The sequence below is a fragment of the Hoplias malabaricus genome, chromosome X2, assembly GCF_029633855.1.
Source record: "Hoplias malabaricus isolate fHopMal1 chromosome X2, fHopMal1.hap1, whole genome shotgun sequence".
NCBI lineage: Eukaryota > Metazoa > Chordata > Actinopteri > Characiformes > Erythrinidae > Hoplias > Hoplias malabaricus.
The window spans coordinates 51,300,226-51,325,946 of NC_089819.1; the positions used below are offsets into that span (position 1 = coordinate 51,300,226).

Below are 25,721 nucleotides of genomic sequence, written 5' to 3' on the forward strand. Positions count from 1 at the left end.
CCTCACAGACAGTCACCCGGAGCGGGACTCGAACCCACAACCTCCAGGTCCCTGGAGCTGTGTGACTGCGACACTCCCTAATTATCATCATCACCATCATTATTATTATTATATTTCTTTGTTTAATATATTTCAAACGTTTTCATAATATAAAAAGTTTGATTATACAGTTTAAAATATGGCTGTTTATTATGTCTCTTGCAGCCAAGTTGTATGAACTGAGCTTACATCAGTTTAATTAACGAGAGTTTCAAAAACACAATCTCAAAGGATACAGGGATTTATGATTTTTTTTTCAGTTCCATGACTGATTATTTATGCCTTTCCCTTTTTTCATATTTAATAATGAAGGATACTGTGAAGTGTGCAGCAGTCTGAGAATTCTCCGTAAATAAATGAATGTACATTAACGGTGTTATTATACATGTTATTAATGAACATGCCATCATTGTATTAATTACACCCAAATAGTAAAAGTTGTGCACATTTTTCTTTATTTATTATAAACTATGGGACAATTAATCAAATTCTTTTTCTGATCAACAAAGGAAAGGAAGGTGTGTTTCACGTGGCACAATGAAGGAATGAACAGAGCAGTGTTTTTCAACCCGTGAGCCCGAGCAGGGAAGGTGAGCCAGGAAAATTTCTGACATGCATGGTTTAATTAAATTGTACGATTCCATGGTAAGAAATCTGAAATCTGCTCAAATCACTATCACCCAATATGTATTAGGCATTATACATACGCTGTGATTTTTAACTTCGGACGGCCTTGGCTCCAATACAGCAGCCCCCTCTTGCAGCAAAGAAATTAATCAACAAAAGGGAGAACGCACAAACTCTTTAAAGACAGACCCAGTGCGAGACCCCTTTTTAAAGCTAAACTATTCATCTTTAATCGGACGTTCACGGTCACTATGAAAAGACTTTCGGTTACTGTGAAATGCAAATGTAGAATTATGATGGCTCTGAATCTCTATTTGGGATGAATGTAAAATAATCTTTCATTTAATTTGGATTATTTCCAAAAGCCCAAACACAAACGAGTGGACGCTTCAGAATAAATCTGAGTGTAATCAGTAGAGAAGTCAGAAGTGATAAAACTAGAAAAAGAGTCGCTAGAGCCGCAGGAAAGGTGTCGTGAACATATCTGACCTGCACATTTTTGTGGCTTAAACATAAAATTCAGTGACCTTCCACTGGTCAGTTTTTGGTTGACAGCTGCGAAAGAGCACCCAGCCATCGCAAATAGTGCAGTCTCAGTGTTGCTCAGTGTCTCAAGTCTGACTTGCATTAAAAGCAAAGACAGAACGACTTAGAGCAGCTGATTAAGAAGTGTGTGTGTGTTTGTCCTCAGTCCCAGCCAGTCGTACCACATCTACGTTCATCTAAACAAGCCCAGGCCATAGGTTGTTTACATGTGTGTGCCTTGGGATATTTTTTCTCTTTGTTAGAAGTGTGCCATGACTGATAAAAGGTTGGGAACCACTGGAATAGAGAATGGGAGAGACTGGGTACACTTACCTTAGAAGCAGAGTAGAGAGTGAGGAGAGGAACAGGGTACATGCCACTCGCCGAAGAAATGTTCAAGATCAAGCCTTTAGACCTGAAATGAAAGGTGGTGCAGAGGTCTCTAAAACACATTTATGCAAAGCACTGACTGTGCACAGTGTACAGTGTTTTATTTCATTTGAGTGAATAGGGGAGTTACTAGTGAGTTTCACCAAGTGTTTAAAGGTGACGTTCATAATAATAATGTATGTAAATAAAACACTGAGGATATTTCCTCATTGTTTTCTCTGTCTCCAGTCTGTTTAATGAAAATGAAAAACCGAGTGAATAGAATTGTGTTAAGAATGTGCATTTTCCTCTCTTAGTTTCAGGGATGTGTGTTTTCGATCTGCGCTAATAATAAAGACCAGTGTTAGCAACAGGCTTCCATAAAGGAGACTGGACTACAGGTCCTTTTAGACAAATGAACCACAGTGTGTCTCTAGTTCTTCAGCGCCCTCTAGTGGCTCAGTGATGAACATGTAGCCAAATAAATAAATAAAACAACATAAATCAAAAATCTAATTCACTTCTTACAGCAAAAAGACGTGCATCACTGTGTGGTGAAAAATGTCATTTCCAACATCCGTCCAAAAGCTTAATCATTCCTTCAATGGAGTTAATTACTCACCTCTCCAACATCTTGGGCAGCACCAGACGAGTCATCTACAGTAAACAGGAGGAAGAAAGAAGAAGAGGAGGAGGAGGAGGAGGAGATGTCAAGAATGAGGCATCTATCTTCTGTCTCTTCAGGTTTTGTTTACTTCAAGTACATACATACTGCTGTACACGTGTGAATAACATTAAAATACATACAACATACTCCCAGTAAGGAAAGCGTTAGATTAAACATGCTGCAGTGCTGTGAGGAGATATGTTTCTTTTTATTTTTAGGAATTATGCATATTTCTATGGTGAAAAACATACTACCAGGATGAATATATTTAAATCACTGTTGCGAATGCTTAGGCATCTCCCACAGAATTATTTAAAGGCTTTTTTTTAAACCATGTTCTTATATATCCCTATTTTTTGTTTATGTTTTCTTTTTTAAATACTCAGAACTACTCAAAGAACAACCCATAAACACTGCAGCAGTGCAAAACGTTTAACTCGACTGCAGCTGAATTAGTTCTTGTTTGTGAGGGGTACATGGTGTTCTTTGAACTACGACATGAGTGTTTAGTGGAATGTTTGAACACATTTGCTTTGAGCCTGAAGGTGGCAGCACAGGCTAAAAAAATATAGTCTCTCCAGCTTCAAAGTAGCCTCTGTAAGTTCTTAATGAAAAACTTTTATGCCTGTTTCAATTAGGAAAACTATAGTCACTGTTCAAATAAAAACCATGTATAAATATGAGACAAATAAGAGAAGATATATATATATAGTAATTTTGGAGCATTTCTATTGGTCCAGTTCATCATGAGATTTTCACACCATGTGAAGGACAGCTGCTGTCTTCAAATTAGCAACTATTTAAGAAAATACTGGAGTAACACACTAAATAAACTGTAGCTCTTGAAGTTTGAAATTGTCCCTATTTGTGATATAAAAATAATTCATGTTTCAATCCTTATTTTAATATTGACAGTTCTACTTTGATGACCCTAACTGAAACGATGGAATGTACATATAAAAATCTGCAGCAGGACTGTCCGTCCACTGGGCATCATTACTGAGGTCACTATGAATAGATTTAGTACTGACCTGGCAAACCGAGGTGATGTTGATGTTGAGTATATTGGTGATAAACTGTAAATGAGAACAGTATTTGTCTTCATTTAGGACCAACTGAAGGAACACAACTTCAAGACATTATTAGTACAGTTCAAAACATGAACCGTCTGACTTGTTTTATTAAAGGCTAAGCGCCACTTAATGGACCTCCATGAATATTCCACATTATTTTAGTTACTGACAGATATAAGTATGAATTAAAATGAAAATAGCAGCTTAATTTGCTTTAAAACTGACAATTTTATTAAATTGACGGAAAAACCCGAGCTCGCTACGGAAATTATTGATCGCAACCGTGACGTCACTGGTGGACAACAGCTGAACAACGCCGCGGTAAAACACCGTTATGACTGACTGTTATGACAGTATCTAGCTAAATAACCAACATCATTCATGACAATAGCCCAGCAATAAGCTAAACTCAAATGTAGAGGTACCGTTATTCTTGTAAATGTGATCGAAGTCGAACTCGAATTCATCCGACACTATAAACCTCCGTAATGCAGCTACGTAGCCGAGTATAATCTGAGACACCGAGTTTAGCGAGTCAAGCTAACGTTAACTAACACCAACTAAAACAGGCGAAGTGAGTGTCCTTACCCTGTTTACCTCCATGTTACAGAGGCTCTTGAACACCTTTCGTTGGTGTCCTTACATGCCCATATTGTTGGAAAAGCGCCAGTGAAATGAGCTACAGATAACGGAGTGAGCGGAGGGTCCTTTCCAAAGTGCCCGTTTAAAGTGGACAAATTTAGTCCATTTTCTGGATATTTTGGGATCTTTGGGCCATTTGTGCACAGATGTCCCACTGTACATTGAATGATTGCAGCCAAAAACAACACACCTTTTGCTCATTTCACATTAAATTAAGTGCAGCTTCTAGAGTTGTTGTCCACCATCTACGTCACAGGCAAGACGCCTATTAGAGTTTCCCAACACCGTTGGGGGGGGGGGGACCAACGGTCTTTTAAACCTTATTCCTTCAATTAGTAAGAAATAACATGTTTTCTGACTCTCAATAAACACAAGTTAGGAACTCAAACTCCACTGTATTTATTTGTTTGACATTTTCATAGAGCTGGTGCATAGCCTTTAAGAACAAACTTAAAAATATATAAATAAATAAAATAACAAATAAAATAAAACAGTGTAATGCACCTTTAAGACATGCATATAAGTGAAATGTGCCCTCTTAGAGAAACTTGCCACAGAAGTGTTTAGAGAGGTGGTGATAGAAACCAAATATCACATTTAATATCTATAAATGCTCTCTTAAAGTGACTGCATGAAATATTTCTACATACACTGTCTCATACCAAGAACAGTTTTGAATACATCTGAGATAAAAAATTTGCCTAAATAAATGTATCCTTATTATATTAATGCACAATGGAAGAATATATGCAGGGTGTTGTAAGGCAAAAACTTTTAAGTTTCATGCTGTGTTCCAGCTGGAACTCGGATGTCGGATTTTCACTAGTCCTGAGTTCAAAATCCAAGATGGCTGCCCGTATATCAAGTGTGTAAAAGTAGTAGTATTATACAGTTTTTTTGCAGTAACTATCTATTTATGTCTCATTAAAGCAGTATTACACCCAGTATTGTCCAACCTCTGTATATGAACGTCTTCCTGTGTTGTTTAATGTGAAAAACATTTCATAATGTGTGCCTATCAACTGGTATTGCTAACCATGCTAAGTGGGGACAAGCAGCTTTAGAAGCCTTATGGCAATTTAACATCATATAACTCCCCCTTGTGGAGGAGTTTTTGCCTGCTAAACACGAGTGAGTGAATGAATCACTCTGAATTACTTTATTTACAAATTACATAGAAATCTTAAAATCTGAGGTTTTCCAGTTTAAAGCAAATTTCACACCCAATGAAATATGAGCCATTACAAAAGGAAGGGCACGACTTACCTGATCGAGGTTTGGTATGTTGAGGAAAAACTCAGGGTAAGAGTAGGACATTCCAACATTGTTAACTGTAAATAAAATCCAAAATAACACAGTGAACTCTGCATCCAGACCAAAATAACAAACAAACAAACAAAGAACACAACAAAGACGCTACTCTGTGAATGGACTTCACTGATGTTTGAGTGACATCCAGTAGGGGGCAGCAAACACTAGCACAAAAACAGCATTCATTAAAGAAATCACTCCTACTGTACTCAAAATATCCACTACTTTACAGAAAGAGCAACCAGTTACACAGTCCACACCCAGAACATTTTGTTCCAAAAACCTTAGTGATACAAAGCCAGTACACAAGACACTTTAATAACATCACGACTGCTGAAAGGCTGAAAAAAAACATCGCATATTTGGGCTGGAGACGATGCGTTTTGCAGCGTGATATATATTCACAATACCTAGGATTCCTATTTCAAGGCCAGAAAGTCCGGATTCAATCTTGGAATAGATGTCCACTGACCCAAAGTCTGCAGAAATGGTTTTGGTCTGGACTTTGTACTTGCTCTCTGCAAAAGAGGAGATGAAAATTAATAACAGCTCCAATATAATGAATGAATGAATAAAACATGAAGGTGTTGCAGTGCAAAATAACCAGTTTAATAGAGAGTCCTATTAAAAACCTAATATGGCACAATGGCTGATACATTAGTGACGTCAGAAGGGAGATCAAGAGTCATCGAAGCACAGAGGACAAAGATGCAGTGTCTCTTTCGTGGTGTGCTTTTGTCTCTCTGCATGGACAAACATCTTCTCATGCGAGGAATACCACCGCAACCAGAATATTTGATATACATTGATATACTGAATGGCAGTGAATGGTACGATTTAAAGTGTGAGTGTAAACATCTTTAGAAAAAGAATAGGAGCAGACACAGGAAGTGGTCAGAGCATGGGGTGACACGCTACATGACGTCGACAGCCCCCCCCCCCCCCCCCAGTTCCACAAACCTAATGAGTGGGGAAATGGGGGCAGAAAACATGCGATTCAGGAATTTTGCCTGAACCCGGTGTTGTCCCTGTGTTTGGTCTTTGAGGTCTCTATAGGATAAAAGAAAGAAAGAAAGAAAACGAGAGAGTGAGAGCTGATGTGAATGAAAGAGGAGTGAGAGAGATTACATTCACAGACACCAGTCTCTGTTCACAGGCTCTCGCCAGTAGACAACGTCCTGCTTCATTGAAAGACAAAGAGAGACGTGCAGGAGCATCTCTCACACAGACACACCACAGAGCCAATTAGATCCGCCGTCCATCGCTACGTCTAGCCCTGTGCCTTCCGCAGGTCAGCATTTTTACATTCACAGATATACAACCATCAGAATAAAATAAAAACCAGGTACAGCACCACAAACGTCTCAAAGAAATAAACAGTTTTCTGCAGACCTAAAAATAAATCAAGATGTTTGTGCCCATCGTTCCACTGTGACACTCAACACCAGGGTTTTTAAAGGACATAAATATGAAATTATTCATAAAACAGAACTGGAGATGGAAGAATAAATCGGGCTTCAAGAAAACAATAAAAGAAGAAAAGGCACAACAAATTAAACACTAAAAGTGACACAATGAAGCTGCTTGCTTGTCGTATACTCAACGTCTGCTTTGGAACGCAGAAACACAGCTAAATTAAAGATGACTTCTTATTCCATACGCCCTGAAGATAAGTCGTCTAGTATTGCTCTATTATTGTCCACGTCTATCCAGATAACTTCACTCCAAAGCTAGTACTATTTTTATTCCTGTGGAAGCGTCTGAGGAGCGCATGCTTTGACTGCGCTCATCTCAGATCGCATGTAGTACACGTGAGCTGGAGCGAGGAGGTGCCTGGGCAGCCCACACTTAAAGTTCTGTTCAGCCAATCCTTTTCTAGGATCCAGAACCATGCTAGTTTCCACGTTCTGGGAGACAGGATAGTATTCCCTTTAATTCCAAACGCAATAATGAGATTTTTATGCATCAAATGCAACACATTTGAGGAAATAGGGCAAAAAATGAGGTGCTGATTTGACCATCTGCCAAATTTTGGGGGTTTGATGCAGACACAAAATGTCCATTTTCTCTTTCATCCTCTCCGTGACATTCCCCAGGATGCACATCCATCTGTAATAAGTCCCTCTCCTTGTTGCAGCTGCAGCAGAAGCCAGGCAACTCAGCTGGCATACAGCCTGCCTTTCAGCACAGTGCTAAAAATAGCCCAGTCCATTAACATCCACACTCATTCAGCAGAGGGAGACACTCGCTGCCTCACACACACACACACGCACCCCCCCCCCCCTCACGATTCAGCCTCAAACACACACACACACACACACACCTAACACAGGAGCAACACAGCAACAACGCATATTTTTACATGTACACACACAACTGAATGCACCAAATCATGCCATCCTCCACAAATCACAAAATCAGCCAATCACAGCGCTAAGAATCCAGGGGGGTTCAAATCAGTCATCCCCAACCCATCACACATTCCTCCACTCTGCCTACCAGCACTAGCCTTTGTTCTGCTTCTGTTGTGCATCTGTGTTAAGGCTTCAAAGCTTGAAAAGGAAAAGGGGTATCCCCACAGAGGTGGAACCGTTCAGTGTTAAACGTGACAGGGGGTTCATTTGGGCTGAGCATTATTTCAAAATGAATCAAAATATATTGTCCTTTACATGCTAACGTGCTCATGGATTTCACTTCCAGATCGCTGTGGGAAACCACATATTTTGTATGCAGCCCAGACAATGTGAAATGATTAAAAACAGAATGGGCCACGTTGGAGCAGCTGCACATGAGCCTAAGGACCCCATGCCCTGTGCAAGTAGGATACAAACAGCTCCATAGAACTGCTTTCACTGGGGTTGGAGGTGTAGGGTGATAGAGTGGTGTTTGTGATTTAGAACTAATCACCCAAAATCAGGACATGATATTCATTCATTCATTCATCTGTAAGCGCTTATCCAGTTCAGGATCGCGGTGGGTCCAGAGCCTACCTGGAATCATTGGGCGCAAAGTGGGAATACACCCTGAAGGGGGTGCCAGTCCTTCACAGGGCAACACACACGCACACATTCACTCACACCTACGGACACTTTTGAGTCGCCAATTCACCTACAAACGTGTGTTTTTGGACTGTGGGAGGAAACCAGAGCAACCGGAGAGAACACACCACACTCCACAGACAGTCACCCGGAGGAAACCCACGCAGACACTGGGAGAACACACCACACTCCTCAAAGACAGTCACCCAGAGGAAACCCACGCGGACACAGGGAGAACACACCACACTCCTCACAGACAGTCACCCGGAGGAAACCCACGCAGACACAGGGAGAACACACCACACTCCACAGACAGTCACCCGGAGGAAACCCACGCAGACACTGGGAGAACACACCACACTCCTCAAAGACAGTCACCCGGAGGAAACCCACGCGGACACAGGGAGAACACACCACACTCCTCACAGACAGTCACCCGGAGGAAACCCACGCAGACACAGGGAGAACACACCACACTCCTCACAGACAGTCACCCGGAGGAAACCCACGCAGACACAGGGAGAACACACCACACTCCTCACAGACAGTCACCCGGAGGAAACCCACGCGGACACAGGGAGAACACACCACACACCTCACAGACAGTCACCCGGAGGAAACCCACGCGGACACAGGGAGAACACACCACACACCTCACAGACAGTCACCCGGAGGAAACCCACGCGGACACAGGGAGAACACACCACACTCCTCACAGACAGTCACCCGGAGGAAACCCACGCAGACACAGGGAGAACACACCACACTCCTCACAGACAGTCACCCGGAGGAAACCCACGCAGACACAGGGAGAACACACCACACTCCTCACAGACAGTCACCCGGAGGAAACCCACGCGGACACAGGGAGAACACACCACACACCTCACAGACAGTCACCCGGAGGAAACCCACGCGGACACAGGGAGAACACACCACACACCTCACAGACAGTCACCCGGAGGAAACCCACGCGGACACAGGGAGAACACACCACACACCTCACAGACAGTCACCCGGAGGAAACCCACACGGACACAGGGAGAACACACCACACACCTCACAGAAAGTCACCCGGAGGAAACCCACGCGGACACAGGGAGAACACACCACACTCCTCACAGACAGTAATTGTAATGTTTTAAAACGTAGCGTAAGTAACAAGTCCTCCCAGAAAAGCAGAGGCCATTACTACAGTACTTCTACTGTACAACTACATAAAAACAAACATCTTAACAGTCTGAGTTCAGGAGGAGTATTACGTTATTAAACTGACAGTTAAAAAGACAGGACGGGTGAGTGAAATGGCCATGAATTAAAGTGAAGGACTCGGGTATAAAGACACGTACCGATGGCTTTGGCTACTTCATCCAGCTTCTCCTGAGTACGACTGATGAGGACGATGGAAAACCCTCTGTGAGCGAGCTGAGGAAAACCAAACACACAAACACAAGAGGAAATAGAACACAGCTTCTATAGGAAAGAAACATTTTATACACAGTCACTGATTATTGCTGAAATAAAACTTTTTTTTTTCCATGAAATAAAATATAAACTGCACTACAATGAGTGGAATCAACAAAACATCAAAAGTTCATTTGACCTCCGTATTCAAGCCCCAGCACACGACTTAACATCATTATTTACAGAAGCCCATCAAAGATTTTAATGTTGCTTTTGAAGAATAAGGTCATCAGAAGAATCATTTCAGCGAAACCCTAATGATCATGTGCGCTGAAGTGGATCTATCCAGTGCTTTATGAAGAGGTTATTAAAATCTAAAAATATTCTTGGAACTACTCTGAGCCTAAAAGTTTTCAGAAGATGGAGCTTGGTCTGATGAGCTGTTGACGGCCTGCTGGAGAGTCTGCTGGAGAGGTTTGCTGTTGACTCTGGAGTCCTCCCCTGATCTGTTTCTAAGACTTTGCCACTGATGACTCATTGTGATTTCTGTGGAAAAAAAAAAAAAAAAAAAGGAATAAGACCCCTGGAATCTTACCTCCTCCGCGTAGGCTTTCCCGATTCCATCAGTGGCCCCAGTCACAACTGTAGGGGGGAAGGTAAAGGTAAATGTTAGTGAAGGGAAACAAAGCATTAACTTACAGCAGCACACCAGAGGAATCACAATGGAAGACTAATACATCCATCCAACTTGAAGATCGGGTGTGGTGTAAATTAAGACAAGAACAGCGCTTAATAAATTACAACCAAATAGTAACACACCCACAGAGCATATGTGGGATAACTTTGAAGTAGAATGAATGAATATGAAATAATCACGTCCCCAAATAAATAAATAAATAGTTTAAAAAGGGCGGCACGGTGGCGCAGCATGTAGTGTCGCAGTCACACAGCTCCAGGGGCCTGGAGGTTGTGGGTTCGATTCCAGCTCCGGGTGACTGTCTGTGAGGAGTGTGGTGTGTTCTCCCTGTGTCTGCGTGGGTTTCCTCCGGGTGACTATCTGTGAGGAGTGTGGTGTGTTCTCCCTGTGTCTGCGTGGGTTTCCTCCGGGTGACTGTCTGTGAGGAGTTGGTGTGTTCTCCCTGTGTCTGCGTAGTTTCCTCCAGGTGACTGACTGTGAGGAGTTGGTGTGTTCTCCCTGTGTCCGCATAGGTTTCCTCCGGGTGACTGTCTGTGAGGAGTGTGGTGTGTTCTCCCTGTGTCCGCGTGGGTTTCCTCTGGGTGACTGTCTGTGAGGAGTTGGTGTGTTCTCCCTGTGTTTGCGTGGGTTTCCTCCGGGTGACTGTCTGTGAGGAGTGTGGTGTGTTCTCCCTGTGTCTGCGTGGGTTTCCTCCGGGTGCTCCGGTTTCCTCCCACAGTCCAAAAACACACGTTGGTAGGTGGATTGGCCACTCAAAAAGTGTCCCTAGGTGTGAGTGAATGTGTGTGTGTGTCTGTGTTGCCCTGTGAAGGACTGGCGCCCCCTCCAGGGTGTATTCCCGCCTTGCGCCCAATGTTTCCAGATAGGCTCTGGACCCACTGCGACCCTGAACTGGATAAGGGTTACAGATAATGAATGAATGAATATTTTTAAAAAGCCAAAATGGACATTGACAGAATATCTAAGTGGAAATGTAGTCTGGATTTCTGCCTCCGTAGGTGACCAAACAGGTCATTTATAAGGTCATTATTTTTATTGTGTTTAAAACACGAGATTTCTATCGGGACAACGTTCACAACTGTTTGGATATGAAGAGACACAATGCCCATTTTAGAGGAAAGTGTGAATGGTCTTCAAAGCAGAAGGTTCTCACCCTGCGCCTGTCACTCACTAGTACACACACACTCACACACACACTCACACTCACACACGTCACCTCACTGCTCACTTGCAGTTCAACAGAGAAGAACCTTTCACACAGGGAGCCAACAGTAATGTAACCCTTCTGATGAATGAACTGTATTATTTGACTAAATGTATAGATTCATTAACACCACAAAGGCATTTTACAGGATATGCATTGTTAGCAAGTGCAGGTGGAGGTGAATGAGTTCACCGAGACACGATGTGGCTATTTTAAGCCATTTGGTCCCACAACCACCTTTCTTCATAAAATCAACCGGGAGGTAGGAAGCCTGAACCCGGCCACATCATGTTTACAGAGCGAGAAAACACCACAATTCACAACCAGAACCAAGCAGGCATTGGGGCACCGACTTCACAGCTAACACCCTTGACCTTGGCATCGCTCAAGTTGCAGGAGGCAGTACTGATTAAAGATTTACCTCAGCAAACAGACAGACAGAGAGAGACAGAGAGAGAGAGAGAGAGAGAGAGATACAAAAGAAAAAAGGGGGAATCAAAAAGGAGAATAGAAACAGGTTTATCAGGGGAGAGAGAGAGAGAGAGAGAGAGAGAGAGAGAGAGAGAGAGAGGGAGGGAGGATGACGAACAATAAGACAGCATGAGGGCGGGGCGAGTGAGGACTGATCCTGGGGCCAGCTAAAAATAGAAAGGAAGAGTGAAAGGCAAGCAGTGAGAGAAGAGTATAGTTGGGGGGAGGGAGGGGGGGGGGTGAGAGGGGCGACACACAGTTAGAGGCGAAGGAGACATTTCTTGCAGTTATTTTTAAGCATTAACAATACTTTACTCTAAAAGAGACCACAATAAATAACACTCAGTGGGTGAAAGCCTCAACGGAAGAAAAGCTAGTATCAGAGGACACAACGTAGCCATGAATACGGCTAAAGCAAGTCCAGCGCTAAACGTCCACGAGCGTCACTCTGTTGACTGACAGACTGCTGCAGAATGAAATGGCTTGAGTGCATCTCTCATGCATGCATGTGTGTGTGTGTGTGTGTGTGTGTGTGTGTGTGTGTGTGTGTGTGTGTGTGTGTGTGTGTGAGAGAGAGCGAGAGGTTTATTTTACTCAGGGTTCCAGGCCTGCCCTGCAAGCCTCCGCCTTTCCATTGAGAGGATGCGGAGAGTCATCATTCACATCAGTGCGGAATCTGCAGAGGGGGGAAAGAGGGTGGGGTGTCTGGCTTTGAACCATTTTATGAACTCGCTGAGCTAAATTTAGAAGGGCATTCCACACTGCCATAAGAACTGGGTGTTACAGCTGCCTGGGAGAAGCATCGTTTTTGGGAAGGTTTGAAATATATATCGTTCCAATAATGACGATTGTTTTGATTACATTTTATTGATAAATATATAATAGAAAAGTATTTCACACCGATTCCACACCTTTTATTTTTTTTTTACAGCACTGTACTTACAATCAATGGGCAGGGAGAATGGAGGGGGTTTGGGCGGCTTCCTGCCCTCCTCCAAAGGTTACATAGTGCTGTTTCTGCAGTGCTGAGCCCAGAGTAGCAAGGACAAAAGGTGCTGTTCTGCCTATTACAGGTCAGTGAAGCATCACAATGATGTTGACACTAATTTAAGGTAAATATAATACAGTTTTCTTTAAACTTCCAGTAAATACAGCATTCTTCCACTGTGCCAGCACAACTCTCCATACGGGGTCTGAAAGGATGTGGAGCTGCTGAGTTGGTAGAAATAGACCGAAAAGGACATTTATAGACCATAAAAGAGGCTAGTCATATTCTCAGCACAGTAGACTGGCCTCCACAGAGCTCAGATTTCACTGAATGTGAGCATTTTGACTGAAATTAAACACATGAAGGAAGCTGTCAGACTTGTGCGCACTACTCTGTGTGTGTGTGTGTGTGTGTGTGTGTGTTTACAAGCTGAAATAGAATGAAGAACCTCAGGTGGATACAAACACCATCACCTCCTCCTCTTTCGAAACTTCACTGTACAGAATGAAAAGCAGGAATGTGGTCGACTGAAATCTGATCTTATGCGAGTGAGGACGCCCCCTCGCAGAACAAGCCGCTGCTGCTGCAAAATATTCCGATGCTAAAAAAAGAACTAGAGATTAAAAATACCAGGGAGCACTGCAGCCTCGTCTGGAACAGCTGCAGCGTTTGAATAATAACGAGTCTCTGCTTTCCCCCCGACATCACACCGAACCAAAAATGCAGCCGCGCAGCGATGCAGCCGGGGCAAACACATCGTGCCGCTGCGCAGACAGGCCATACACAAAGACACGAAGGCCTTGGCCTTGCCTCCATCCCCATGGTGTCCCTGGCTTTATGTATCACCTCTGGAGTGTAGAGATGGAGCATTACCACCTTAAGTTGATTACCACAGACTCTATATAACTCTGACGAGCAGAAAAGCTTCAGAAGACACTGGTCAGTTGTTGTGGGATTAATCACAACAGACGTTATAAAATATTGAGGTAGTGAAACATTTTACCACATACACACCCTTACGTCTATATCCAACTATCAGCCAACACTAAGAACATTTTTAAATATTCATTAATACTCTCTACACAGGTAAAGTGTGTGTAATTCACGTTATAAAGATGTGAAGCTGCTTTGTGGCATTAGTTGCTAAAAGTGCATTACAAATAAATCTGATTTGACAAAGATTGCTTTTATGTTTTATTGCCATTTTGATTACTCCACGGGCGGCACGGTGGCGCAGCAGGTAGTGTCGTAGTCACACAGCTCCAGGAACCTGGAGGTTGTGGGTTCAATTCCCGCTCCGGGTGACTGTCTGTGAGGAGTTGTTGTGTTTTCCCTGTGTCTGCGTGGGTTTCCTCCGGGTGACTGTCTTTGAGGAGTTGTTGTGTTCTCCCTGTGTCTGCGTGGGTTTCCTCCGGGTGCTCCGGTTTCCTCCCACAGTCCAAAAACACACATTGGTAGGTGGATTGGCGACTCAAAAGTGTCCGTAGGTGTGAGTGTGTGAGTGAATGTGTGTGTGTGTCTGTGTTGCCCTGTGAAGGATTGGCGGGTGTATTCCCGCCTTGCGCCCAATGATTCCAGGTATGCTCTGGACCCACCGCGACCCTGAACTGGATAAGCGCTTACAGATAATGAATGAATGAATGATTACTCCACGGTTTTAGACTGAATTGCCAACTAAAGACGATCAGTATTTGATCAAAAAGAAATCTGCATTGCTACCAAAAAACAAGCAGAACACTGCAGATGAGTGAATCTATTCTAGTCTCCACATTGTGTTAACGGAGCACTATTCTATTCTGTGCGGATGCCTGCCAAGCCCGTTCCGTAAAAGCAGGGCTGTGACAAATATAGCCTTATTGCTATTTAAAAAAAAAAAAAAAAAAAAAAAAAAAAAAACACTCTTTACATGCGGTGTCCACGTGGGCTGTTTCCTGCTCTGACACTATGACTCCTCCCATCACAAACTCTGAAAACTTTTAAGAGACAGAGACACAGAGAGAGAGAGAGAGAGTCACACACAGAGAGAGAGAGAGAGAAAGAGAGAGAGAGAGACATCCCTGGCTGCCCTTGGACGTTCCCTTGTATGCAGCATTATGTAACCACACATCCCTCCGTCCGCAGAGCGGGATCCTCACTCTTCATTGGATGCTGCAGCAGAGGCTTCAAAGGGTCCCCTGGGCCCCCACTCCCAGTAACACGCTTCTTTAAATAGCATGGGATGCCACGTGCCTCTCTCAATGGCTTTATTTGCCTCACATCAGCAGCACTGTTCTAAAGGAGGGTTTTAAAATTGGCTGCTCTAAAAATAGCAGGAGATGCATTCGGTTTTCCCTGAGGCGAGATATTTTCAGAAAGGGGGGGAAGAACTATGTGAATGTCTTTGCCGCTCAAGTGTGCAGTACAGTAGCATAACATCAATTCATAAATATCTATTAATGAAGCATTCATAAGAATTCAAATCAGACGGAGGGAAACTAAGATCAATACACAGAAAATAAAGGTGAAAGAAGGCACAATGAAAGACGATGCAGGGTTTATCCAAAAGTATATGCGTCTGTCGTGTTTTTAACATTTGAATTCAGATTGTGTTGAAGTTATGTCAAGTCTGGTATAAGTCTGCACCACCACGGAAACACAGAAATAGTCCATAGTACCAATGCATTTTGCTTTACTGAGGCTAAAGTAAACAGAGCAGGTTAATTTATTGTAAACAGTGCAGATAAAAACGCCTCACAAGTGAATCTAAGCCTTAGATGAACAGACATTAATTTTGTGTACTAATTATATATCAATACACACACAAAATGTGACATTAAGACATTTTATAATTTCTGATTTGAGGTTTAATAACCCCTTATAGTGCAGAACTAGCGAAGATTATACATGCATTTATTTCATCTCGTATTGATTACTGTAATGGTCTTTTCTATTCACTTAGTTCGTCTGCTCGTGACCGATTGCAGTCGGTTCAGAATGCGGCAGCAAGATTACTTACTAAATCAAACAGACGATCTCACGTTACCTCTCTGTTAATATCTTTACACTGGCTTCTTGTTGGTGTGTTCACCCTGTGTCTGCGTGGGTTTCCTCCGGGTGACTGTCTGTGAGGAGTGTGGTGTGTTCTCCCTGTGTCCGCGTGGGTTTCCTCCGGGTGACTGTCTGTGAGGAGTGTGGTGTGTTCTCCCTGTGTCCGCGTGGGTTTCCTCTGGGTGCTCCCGTTTCCTCCCACAGTCCAAAAACACACGTTGGGAGGTGGACTGGCGACTTAAAGGTGTCCGTAGGTGTGAGTGTGTGAGTGAATGTGTGTGTTTGTCTGTGTTGCCCTGTGAAGGACTGGCGCCCCCTCCAGGGTGTATTCCTGCCTTGCGCCCAATGATTCCAGGTAGGCTCTGGACCCACCACGACCCTGAATTGGATAAGGGTTACAGATAATGAATGAATGAATGAATGAATGAACTTTATCCATAATATTGCTGTGAAATATAGTGATGTAATATCTTCACAGCATTGATGGTATCACTGCAACTATTCAGCCAAAATTATATTAACTTAAATATGAGTAACTGAGTAGCATTAATGCATAATGTATTCTAATGATACAAAATGCAAGAATGAACAGAGACAGAGACAGAGAGAGAGAGAGAGAGAGAGAGAGAGAGAGAGAGAGAGAGAGAGACTACGCCTGTGTGCTGGCAGTGGTAAAAGCGCACATTGTTTTATGAGAGAGAGGAGAGCTAGAGGATAAAGGGACTCTGTTGAATGGGAGGAGATATGCAGAAAAGGCAGAGCTGAGGCACGTGTCTCAGAGGGTGCACATCATGAGAGACGTGAATATACACGAGGACTCTCAGCCAATCGCAAAACCACTCTCTGCTGGCCAATTACAGCCAAAGCCTTCATTCACAAAAGTAGAAAACTAACATTCACACTTTGGGGGGAGAAACTGTCGCGAACGGTAAAAATAGCTGCCGCCTGTTTGTTTGTTTGTCTGAGCGTATGACAACTTCCTCCTCACTGATTCTTTTGTGTTGCTGTGGTCACACTCAAACTTACAGTGGACGGCTGCCAAACCTGGTCAAGTGATCATGTGCTTGAAGACACAGCTTCTGAAATCATAAGCAGATATGAACCAAGGACAATACCCCGGGTGTCAGACAATAAACAGAATATTACAGTCACACAGTAAGAGAGTGATCTACAACAGAATGTAATAACATTATTATTATAGAACATATTACCATTTTTATAAAGTCTTTCAACTGATTCAATTTCATTCCTCTGTTTTTGGGTAACACTTAAAATACAGCAATCCACGGTCTACAAAATGTGAAAAAAAACCAAGATCCCGGGCTTGTAGCTGTGGTGCTGTAGGCTCATTATAACTTGCAGTGAATGACCAAACACGTTTCCTGCCCGTGTTTCTGACCTTGTGGTCACACATCCACTCTGGAGTCATTCACTATGTTGACCACAACTGGGGGGATGGCCGTTGATTCAGGAAAATGTGATGCGATACTCGTGGTTAATATACGTTTTGGGAAGTGACATGCAGTCCTTCCAGCTCCCATTAACTGACTTACAATCTATTATTCTAAATCAGAGGTCACGAATAGGCGGACCGCCATCCAGATCTGTGCATTATGATGTGCACTGCAACACACACAGGGCAGGGCTCCAGACACCGCTGTCCTGCCGTCAGTAAAAATAGCCCAAGGGATATGAAAAAAGCACTTTTGGGACAACAGTGTGTGTGAGGTTAAACCAGAAACTTAAATGAGAAGGGAATGTTTACTGGTTGAAATTCTCATAACGCTGAACATGAATTGTGTTAATGGATAAAGCCCCGCCCTTCAGCAATAAGAGCCAATCAGATTGCTGGTTATGGAAAAGCAGTAAAATCAACTGCAACTACAAAGTCATTAAAATATGCCATTTTTATTTGTAAATTCTACTTTTATTTCGAGTATTAGTCGTTTATAACTGTTAATAAATCTTGTTGAAATATATTGAAATATAAATTAAAGTGTAATTTGATTTGACATTCAGTTGTTAACTACATAAAACAATGCTATAACTATAAGGCAGTTTAAATGATCATAATGTTCCAGACCTTGGCTTGGGAAAATGTTCTCTAACTTGACCTTAATAAATTTTAATTAATGACCCCTGATCTAAACAATCATAGTGAATGTGTATATGTTTTAACAGTAGTCAGTGGAAAAACAGTTAGTCATGATTTCAGTGATCGTAACGGCATTGCCGAGCCATGACCTGCAGCGTAAGGCAGACTTTTGGACTTCCACCTACCGCTGTTGCTCAACAGTGGTTGGAGGAGGACATAGGGTTATCCTACTAATGACATCACGGCATCTACTTCTAATAAACCCCAACCACACCCAAATCATCGGGTGAAATCATCAGGACATTGTGCAAAGCTAATGTCAACAATTTTTTAAAAAAGTGCTGCTGATCAATTCAGTTCAAGCTTCTAGTCCAATCCAAAGCCTCTTAAATGAGCTCTCAACATGTCCAAGTACTTAATACTCAGCTCATCCCCATGAAGGAAAGGAAGAAGTGCTGTTTTTTAATTTAAACCCCCCTCAACCTTTAATATACACTACATAATTAAATAATAATTTTATTTAAAAAGTCAGTAGAATATTTTGGTATTTAACATGAGTGTTTTTATACTTTATACATGTAACAGGGCAGGATGACCTACACTGACGAGTTACAGTGAGATAAGTGTGGAAAACACGCTTTTTATCTAATCTCAAATGCCTGAACTCTCATTCCCAAAACTAGTGCACTGTGTTTGTCAAAGTAATACGCATTTTAAATTGTGTTAAACTGTCTTTAACCAATGGATCAAAAGTGGAATCATGGTTTATGTTTTACTCAACAATGGACATCCTGTGAAACTGTGCCCAAGTCTAAATCTGACCTGTGATCCAGATGACCTACTACCTCTTGACCCCATACCTCAAGTTCATTATGCAATTAAAACAAAGCCAACAGGAGGCCTAATAAAGAAGGCATGACGCTAATTCAGTGAGGGCTGGATCATGGTTCTGTCAGCAGCATATGGCCCATAACATAGAAAACTGAATCTTCATAGAGCTGGATAAAGTGTGTGAATCTCACTAAAGCTCCTAAAAACAGCTTATTCGAAATATTGTCACAAAAATAAGAACTGCCTGTTGGACAGGATTCAATCTGTACTGTAAAGTGCAAAGTCGAAGATCTCATGAATGAAGGATGATATATATGGCTTTACACATTCATTCATTCATCTGTAAGCGTGTATCCAGTTCAGGGTCAGGGTGGGTCCAGAGCCTACCTGGAATCATTGGGCGCAAGGCAGGAATACACCCTGGAGGGGGCGCCAGTCCTTCACAGGGCAACACACACACATTAACTCACTATGGACACTTCTGAGTCACCAATTCACCTACCAACATGTGTTTTTGGACTGTGGGAGGAAACAGAAGCACCCGGAGGAAACCCACACAGACACAGGGTGAACACACCACACTCCTCACAGACAGTCACCAGGAGGAAACCCACACAGACACAGGGTGAACACACCACACTCCTCACAGACAGTCACCTGGAGGAAACCCACGCAGACACAGGGAGAACACACCACACTCCTCACAGACAGTCACCCGGAGCAGGAATCGAACCCACAACACTTAAGATATATGAACTAATCTGGATCAAGTTATTAGGACATGTAGCTACATTTTACAAAATGTGAGGTAGAAAAACAATTACAAGTGAATATCATGTCACATGAATACCTTCTGCACTATCATCATGGGACCTTCGAACAAGGCCAGTAACTTTATTAGAAGGTCAAATTAATGTTTCAAAAAATGAGAGGGAGAGAAATCAGTGTGTTTTGCTCATATAATGTCCCAGATTCAGACATTTTGTTGTCTGTTAATATTGCTATTTTAACTTTAATAAGGGCTTACACTGTTAGTTAAACATCTCATTATTGTTTGCTGAGAAAAGGTCCTTAATAACTTTCAAACAGCTATACATTCTTGAACTAACAGTAAGTTGAGTCGGGTTGTTTGAATATCAGATTAACATTTAAGTAAAAGAGGTAAGCACCACAACAATGTGGTTAATGCCACAACAATGTTGTTTACTAGGGACAAACAGATTTTCCTATGAACCCCGGTATTCTGAATTGGGGGTGCGAAAATAATGTACAGCAATAAAGGAAAACTGAAGCTATAAACACAGATAAATAACTTTGTCAGGTATCCCATTCTCATTCAGAACTATAGTATCAGAGATTCTTTATTAAACCTCTGATGTAGAACACCATCTCCATGAGGGGGAACCCCTCTGTGGATAATAAACTGGTTCATTCAGGGATTTCAAAACTATTTTTTATACCAAAATGCTGTTTGGTGGTGAAAATGACCGCTGCTTAAACACAGAAGGAGTGGCTACACTTTTGACGCTAGTCAAAGTTGTGGGACTGTTGCTTGTTGGGTTGTTTCACTAAATGTATCGCGATGCCGATATAAAATCATTTTACTGCCCACCTCCATTGTGTACAAGGGGACTGACCTGCCCATGAGCCGAGAGAAGAGGCGCTGACCAGGGCTCCATTCCCCACCATCCAAACCCTGAGGCCGGAGAGCAGGCAATAAACAGTGCGGACTGTGAGCCATGCCACAGTCACAGCGCCCAGGTAACACAACAGCTGCGATACCTCCATTATAACAACGCTTTAAAACCGATAAAATACACTCTATATCTCTAACAATGTCCCTCTCCCTTCCTCACACAGCCTACACCTCCAACCGTCCACTCACTTCCACGCTGGTTGTCTTCCGACAACGCGACCCGAATCTTAATCTGCTGATTGGCTAAAATCCCTGTCCCTCAGTATTAAAGGCGGTACCTAGCACACGTCTCGATAGCTGATTGGATAGTGTGGTGTTCGCGAGGGGAGATAACGACTGTTTGGGCAAGTTTCAAGTCTTTATTTTTTAATGACCTTATTGTTTTTAAATTGCTTTTATTTTACACTTCATTTTACAGTTTTGGATATATATATATTTATGAAAAAACTTTTAAATATGTCAAAAATAATAGAATTAGAAGGGGAAATGGAAGCCTTTATTAAAGACTATATGTTAAAGGGGAAGTACATCAATTTTGCCAAATTTCAGCTCAGTTGAGTCAGGCGTAAAAAGCTGAGATGTGATACGGTGCTTTGTTGTTAAAACTGATTTATTCATAACGGGAATAAGGCGTCAGAGACATTTACTCATGAGCCATCCGTTTTATATGAGTTTGTAGTGAACAAAGAGTGCTATATTGCATCAGAATACCCTGAACGTAACTCTACAAGTGACAATTAATTTTTTAAGAAAATGTTTTAAGTCCCCTGTCTGTTTTCTAAGTGCAGGGAATGAAATATCATCTAATATTTTCTTACTTCAAAATTAATCAGCCAAAACATTAAAACGATCTCCTTGTTTCTAAATTAATTTACCTCTAATGAGTTCCACTGACCATATATGTTAGGGCGACCAGATCTGAGATGGTGAAAAAGAAGACACGTGATGAGCTCTCGCGAGAACTTACATTTACGTTTCGGCATAGCTGCTCGAGATTAGGGTAGGTACATGAGCGTTGCCTGACGTAAACAAGGACTACTGACGTGCAGACTGACCAATTAAATGTTTACAGAGAAGGTTATCGACCAATAACGGTAGCTCTACAGTCAGACCGTCCAATCAGAAGATTTTAGGCTACTTCACCACGCCCTCTTCTCACTCAAGCGAACCAATCGGAGTAAAGGAGGGCGGGACTAGTTTGTGAACGGAAGACTTCTCGAAGTTCTATGTAAACTCTAGAAAAACAAAATCCCGGACGTTTATGAAATTCCGCCCGGACATTTTTTAAGTCTAAAAAAGAGGACATGTCCGGGTAAAAGAGGACGTCTGGTCACCCTAATATATGTGCATTTTGTAGTGCTGTGGGAAGCATGCTATGACCACTTATGAAGAACTATAGGATGACTTACACAAATGTGCAGCAACAATCTCTGACTTTGAATCTACAAAGTGGATCAACAAGATGTGTGTGTCTAATAGAGCAGTCAGTGCCTGGGTGAAGTAAAAACTTCAGCAGCACTGCTGGGTCTGATCCACAAGTACCAGTTCAACACACACCAATAGATCAAAAAAATACCTGACCTGGGTGGCTCTGTGGGGGGGTCCATAATGGTCTGAGAAGCTGATAAAATGGAGAGTGAGTGTAAAAAAAGAGGTCAGTGTAATATTTTGGCTGATGAGGATACTGAAACATTGTTGTATTTATCTTTGTATTGCATTACTTTTGCATGGCTCTGTGTTGTAAGAGCTGCTGTGAAAGCCTACAAATGTATGTAGAACATGTTCATCATTTCGGCACTTGGCAGAGACACGTATAGTGTATTACAAAATTATGAAAAACAGCTGTATATAAACAGCATGCAGGGATCAGTAAAAACAACTTACCTTTACTTAGTTCCACGTATTTGTGTTTGACAAATGTGTACTTGTGCTTATTTCAGATGATATAACTATTTGTTCTGCTTGAGTACATTTGAAAAAAGAAAGACACATAGTTATCATTTTTATTTTAATTTCATTCACATTAAAAGAAAAAGCAAATCAAGAATATCTTTATTTTGCTCTTCAAATACATGCATTTATACAATGGGGAAAAAAAACATGTTCCTCCAGGTCTTTGGTGCAGCATACAAGACAGGGCCTGAGAAGAAGACAAAAACATACAGTATAAGGCTGAGCAATACAGAAAATATACAGCACCATGCTAAATTAAATTATACACAGCATGTGTCTCCATAATATACATTTTCTGAGTTCTGTAAAGCTGTAGGACTGAATTAAATTAATCAAAACCTTATTTTTTTTTTTTTATTTGGTATAAATAAGTTATTAAATGGGATGACGTCATAATGGGTTGCTAACCAATCAGCTACTTGTTTCCAAGTGCATTATGCAGACAGTGGACAGGTTGTTTTTGTTGTTGTTGTTTACAGGCATGCTATAATAGGTCCAAATCTGTCTTTTTTATTACAAAAACAGCTGTGAGATGTTCTAGGTACTGACCGCACTCAGTAGACCCAGATAAGCACTCTTAATCAAAATACAAACACATATACAATATAGCACTTTTCATAAGATTAATTTATACATCCACCTTTAGTTCACACGCTGACAGTGTATCATCAAATTCCACTGTAGTTCTGTACAACACAAGAGGAGACATTGGGAATCTTAACGTGAGGATCATTTGAGTGCTGAGAGGTGAAAGGGAAATGGAAAGGACCTTTGATTTAGAATTCACAAGTTTTATTTTCCTACACATAGAGGAACAGACAGTTACACAGTGCAATCAAATCCGTACCCTCATCCGCCTCCCAGAATTAAACCTACTGTAAAAACATATCTAAATATCTTGAGAGTATTTACAGGAGCAATGACATATTTATTGACGTGTGTGTGTGTGTGTGTGTGTGTGTGTGTGTGTGTGTGTGTGTGGGTGGGTGGGTGGGTGGGTGTGGGTGGGTGTGTTTGTGTATCAAGAAAATCATCTCTGTCCAATAATAAACATGTAATTCCAAAGTAGTAACTTTACAGGAGAAGGAAAAAACTTCTTAACTTGCAATGGAATCAATATAAAGTAATTTTGGAGCATTTCTATTGGTCCATTCTTCATTAATTGTTCACAATATGTGAAGGACAGCTGTTGTCTTTCAATGACGTAGTAAAATAAATATCCACTAACTGTATCTGAATATATGATACAGACCAGTTTTAACAGATACATACAGCATTATTTAGAACAATATAATATTACAACTCACTATTATAATAATATAACATAATTTCATAATTTAAAAAAAGTATAACAACAGCAAAAAAAAATATCGTATCAAACCATTTTTACAGTTATTACAAATACTGTGGAGCAGAAATAAAATGACATAAACAAATGGTAATTTACAGAAATAAACAAAAGCAGGGAAGCTCCGCCCCCATCTCTACAGCACAGTCACTGCATGAACTTTCCCAAAACGCGGATGAAACCTAAACAAAGCAAAAGCTAATGTCAAAACGTCTTTGACAAGGAGCCTGATCTCCCACAATGCACAATGTTGTTTGGAGGGTTTTTAAGAATCTTTTTGTAAATGTCTAAAGAATCTGTTTCTATGTGAAGGAATCACCACATGGTAAAGGTCCTCCACCAGGCCTCTTCAAATCTTCAACAAGATCTAATCCTTCCCTTTTTTCCCCCAGTGGTAGAACATATATGTTTTTTATTGTTCACACTGCAAACAATCAAAGACCTTGGTCCATTTAAGTTCCAGCTGAAACAAGGTTTCCAGCCATGACAGACTAATAATTAATTTTTCAGCATCAGGAACATCAGGAGCTGGAAATATATTTAGTATTTAAAGAGGTCTTAACAGCTGTGCGTCCACATTTTGTCTTTTGGCGTCCAATATTTTTGTATTTTAAAAAAAACTGCAGGGTATTTTTTGCTGAAGAAGGTCTCAGGGCTGAAACATTGAATAGATGCACTCGCTATTGTATGAGTGTGGTCTGATTTTCAGTCAGAAGTTGGTTGCATTTCTCACGATCCAAGTAAACACAACCACATTCAGTGATGCTGAGGTCTGGACTCTGGGGCGGCCAGTCCATTGTTCTAACAACACCAGCAGTTTGTTTTACAATTGTTCTTCATCAGAACCCTTTTCTCAGTAACATCTTCTGGACACGTCCTTTCAGACCAATAGAGCTAATAGATTTGTTTTCTCACAATGAAGGATGGGGAGAGGCACCTGTGTATGTTTCAGTTCACATTCTAGATATTTTACACATAGTTTATCCCACTGACTTCAGTGTAGTGAATGTATGATGTGTGGTTTTTAAACCATAATAGTTTTTTTTTTTTATCCAGAACTTGACTGTTTTGCTCTCAGCTAATTTATTACAGCATATCTAGTAATTATCTCTGTTATGAGTGGTTGCCTGGTAGTGTGCTTTATTCACACAGCATTCTGGGCTAGAACACATGAAATCACTTCATTGTTTATGGGCGGACCTAAACAACTGGAAATGAATTAGTGGATTTATGCAAGTGGCTTTCAGGACAACAACAAAAAAAACTCTAAATACAAAATGGGCGGTTGCTTAGTTTCCATAGATTGCATAGACTCTCTAATGAATGGTACATTTGGGAACTTTAACAATGTTTGTACCAAACAGAATCAACTTTTGTATGTACAGTGAATGTGAAACGAAAATAAGAGGAAAACTAGAGCTGTTTGAAAATGAGACTCATCAGAAAATCAGAAAACCTAAAGCTAACACCCAAAAAAGTGTCACCATCAGAAAAAGATTCCTTCAAATATTTCACTCCTGTGTTCATCCTTCCACTGAGAAAATGTTACTAGATAAAGGAAACATAGAAAAATAATAATAAAAATAATGAAATAATAAGAACATCTGCACACCACACATATTTGCGCTAAAACACAAACCCTGGTCTGGAATGAAATTTAACGGAGAGACGAGTCCAGGTTTGAAATCTTAATGGAAGGTAGAACGAACAGCTCTG

General features: G+C 41.5%; 1 protein-coding gene across 1 annotated transcript in view; it reads right to left on the reverse strand.

Moving 5' to 3' along the window:
- LOC136676487 (very-long-chain 3-oxoacyl-CoA reductase-B-like) overlaps positions 1 to 20,914 on the reverse strand; it is a 28,124-nt gene extending 7,210 nt beyond the window's left edge. Inside the window, exons 1-8 of the mRNA XM_066653555.1 lie at positions 20,646 to 20,914; positions 10,291 to 10,337; positions 9,641 to 9,716; positions 5,664 to 5,771; positions 5,209 to 5,273; positions 3,259 to 3,303; positions 2,183 to 2,217; positions 1,525 to 1,606 (exon numbers count right to left, since the gene is read on the reverse strand). Of these exons, the coding sequence (XP_066509652.1) occupies positions 1,525 to 1,606; positions 2,183 to 2,217; positions 3,259 to 3,303; positions 5,209 to 5,273; positions 5,664 to 5,771; positions 9,641 to 9,716; positions 10,291 to 10,337; positions 20,646 to 20,796 (609 nt within the window). The 5' untranslated portion in view covers positions 20,797 to 20,914. The remainder of the gene's footprint in view (positions 1 to 1,524; positions 1,607 to 2,182; positions 2,218 to 3,258; positions 3,304 to 5,208; positions 5,274 to 5,663; positions 5,772 to 9,640; positions 9,717 to 10,290; positions 10,338 to 20,645) is intronic.
- Between the last annotated feature and the right edge of the window lie 4,807 nt (positions 20,915 to 25,721).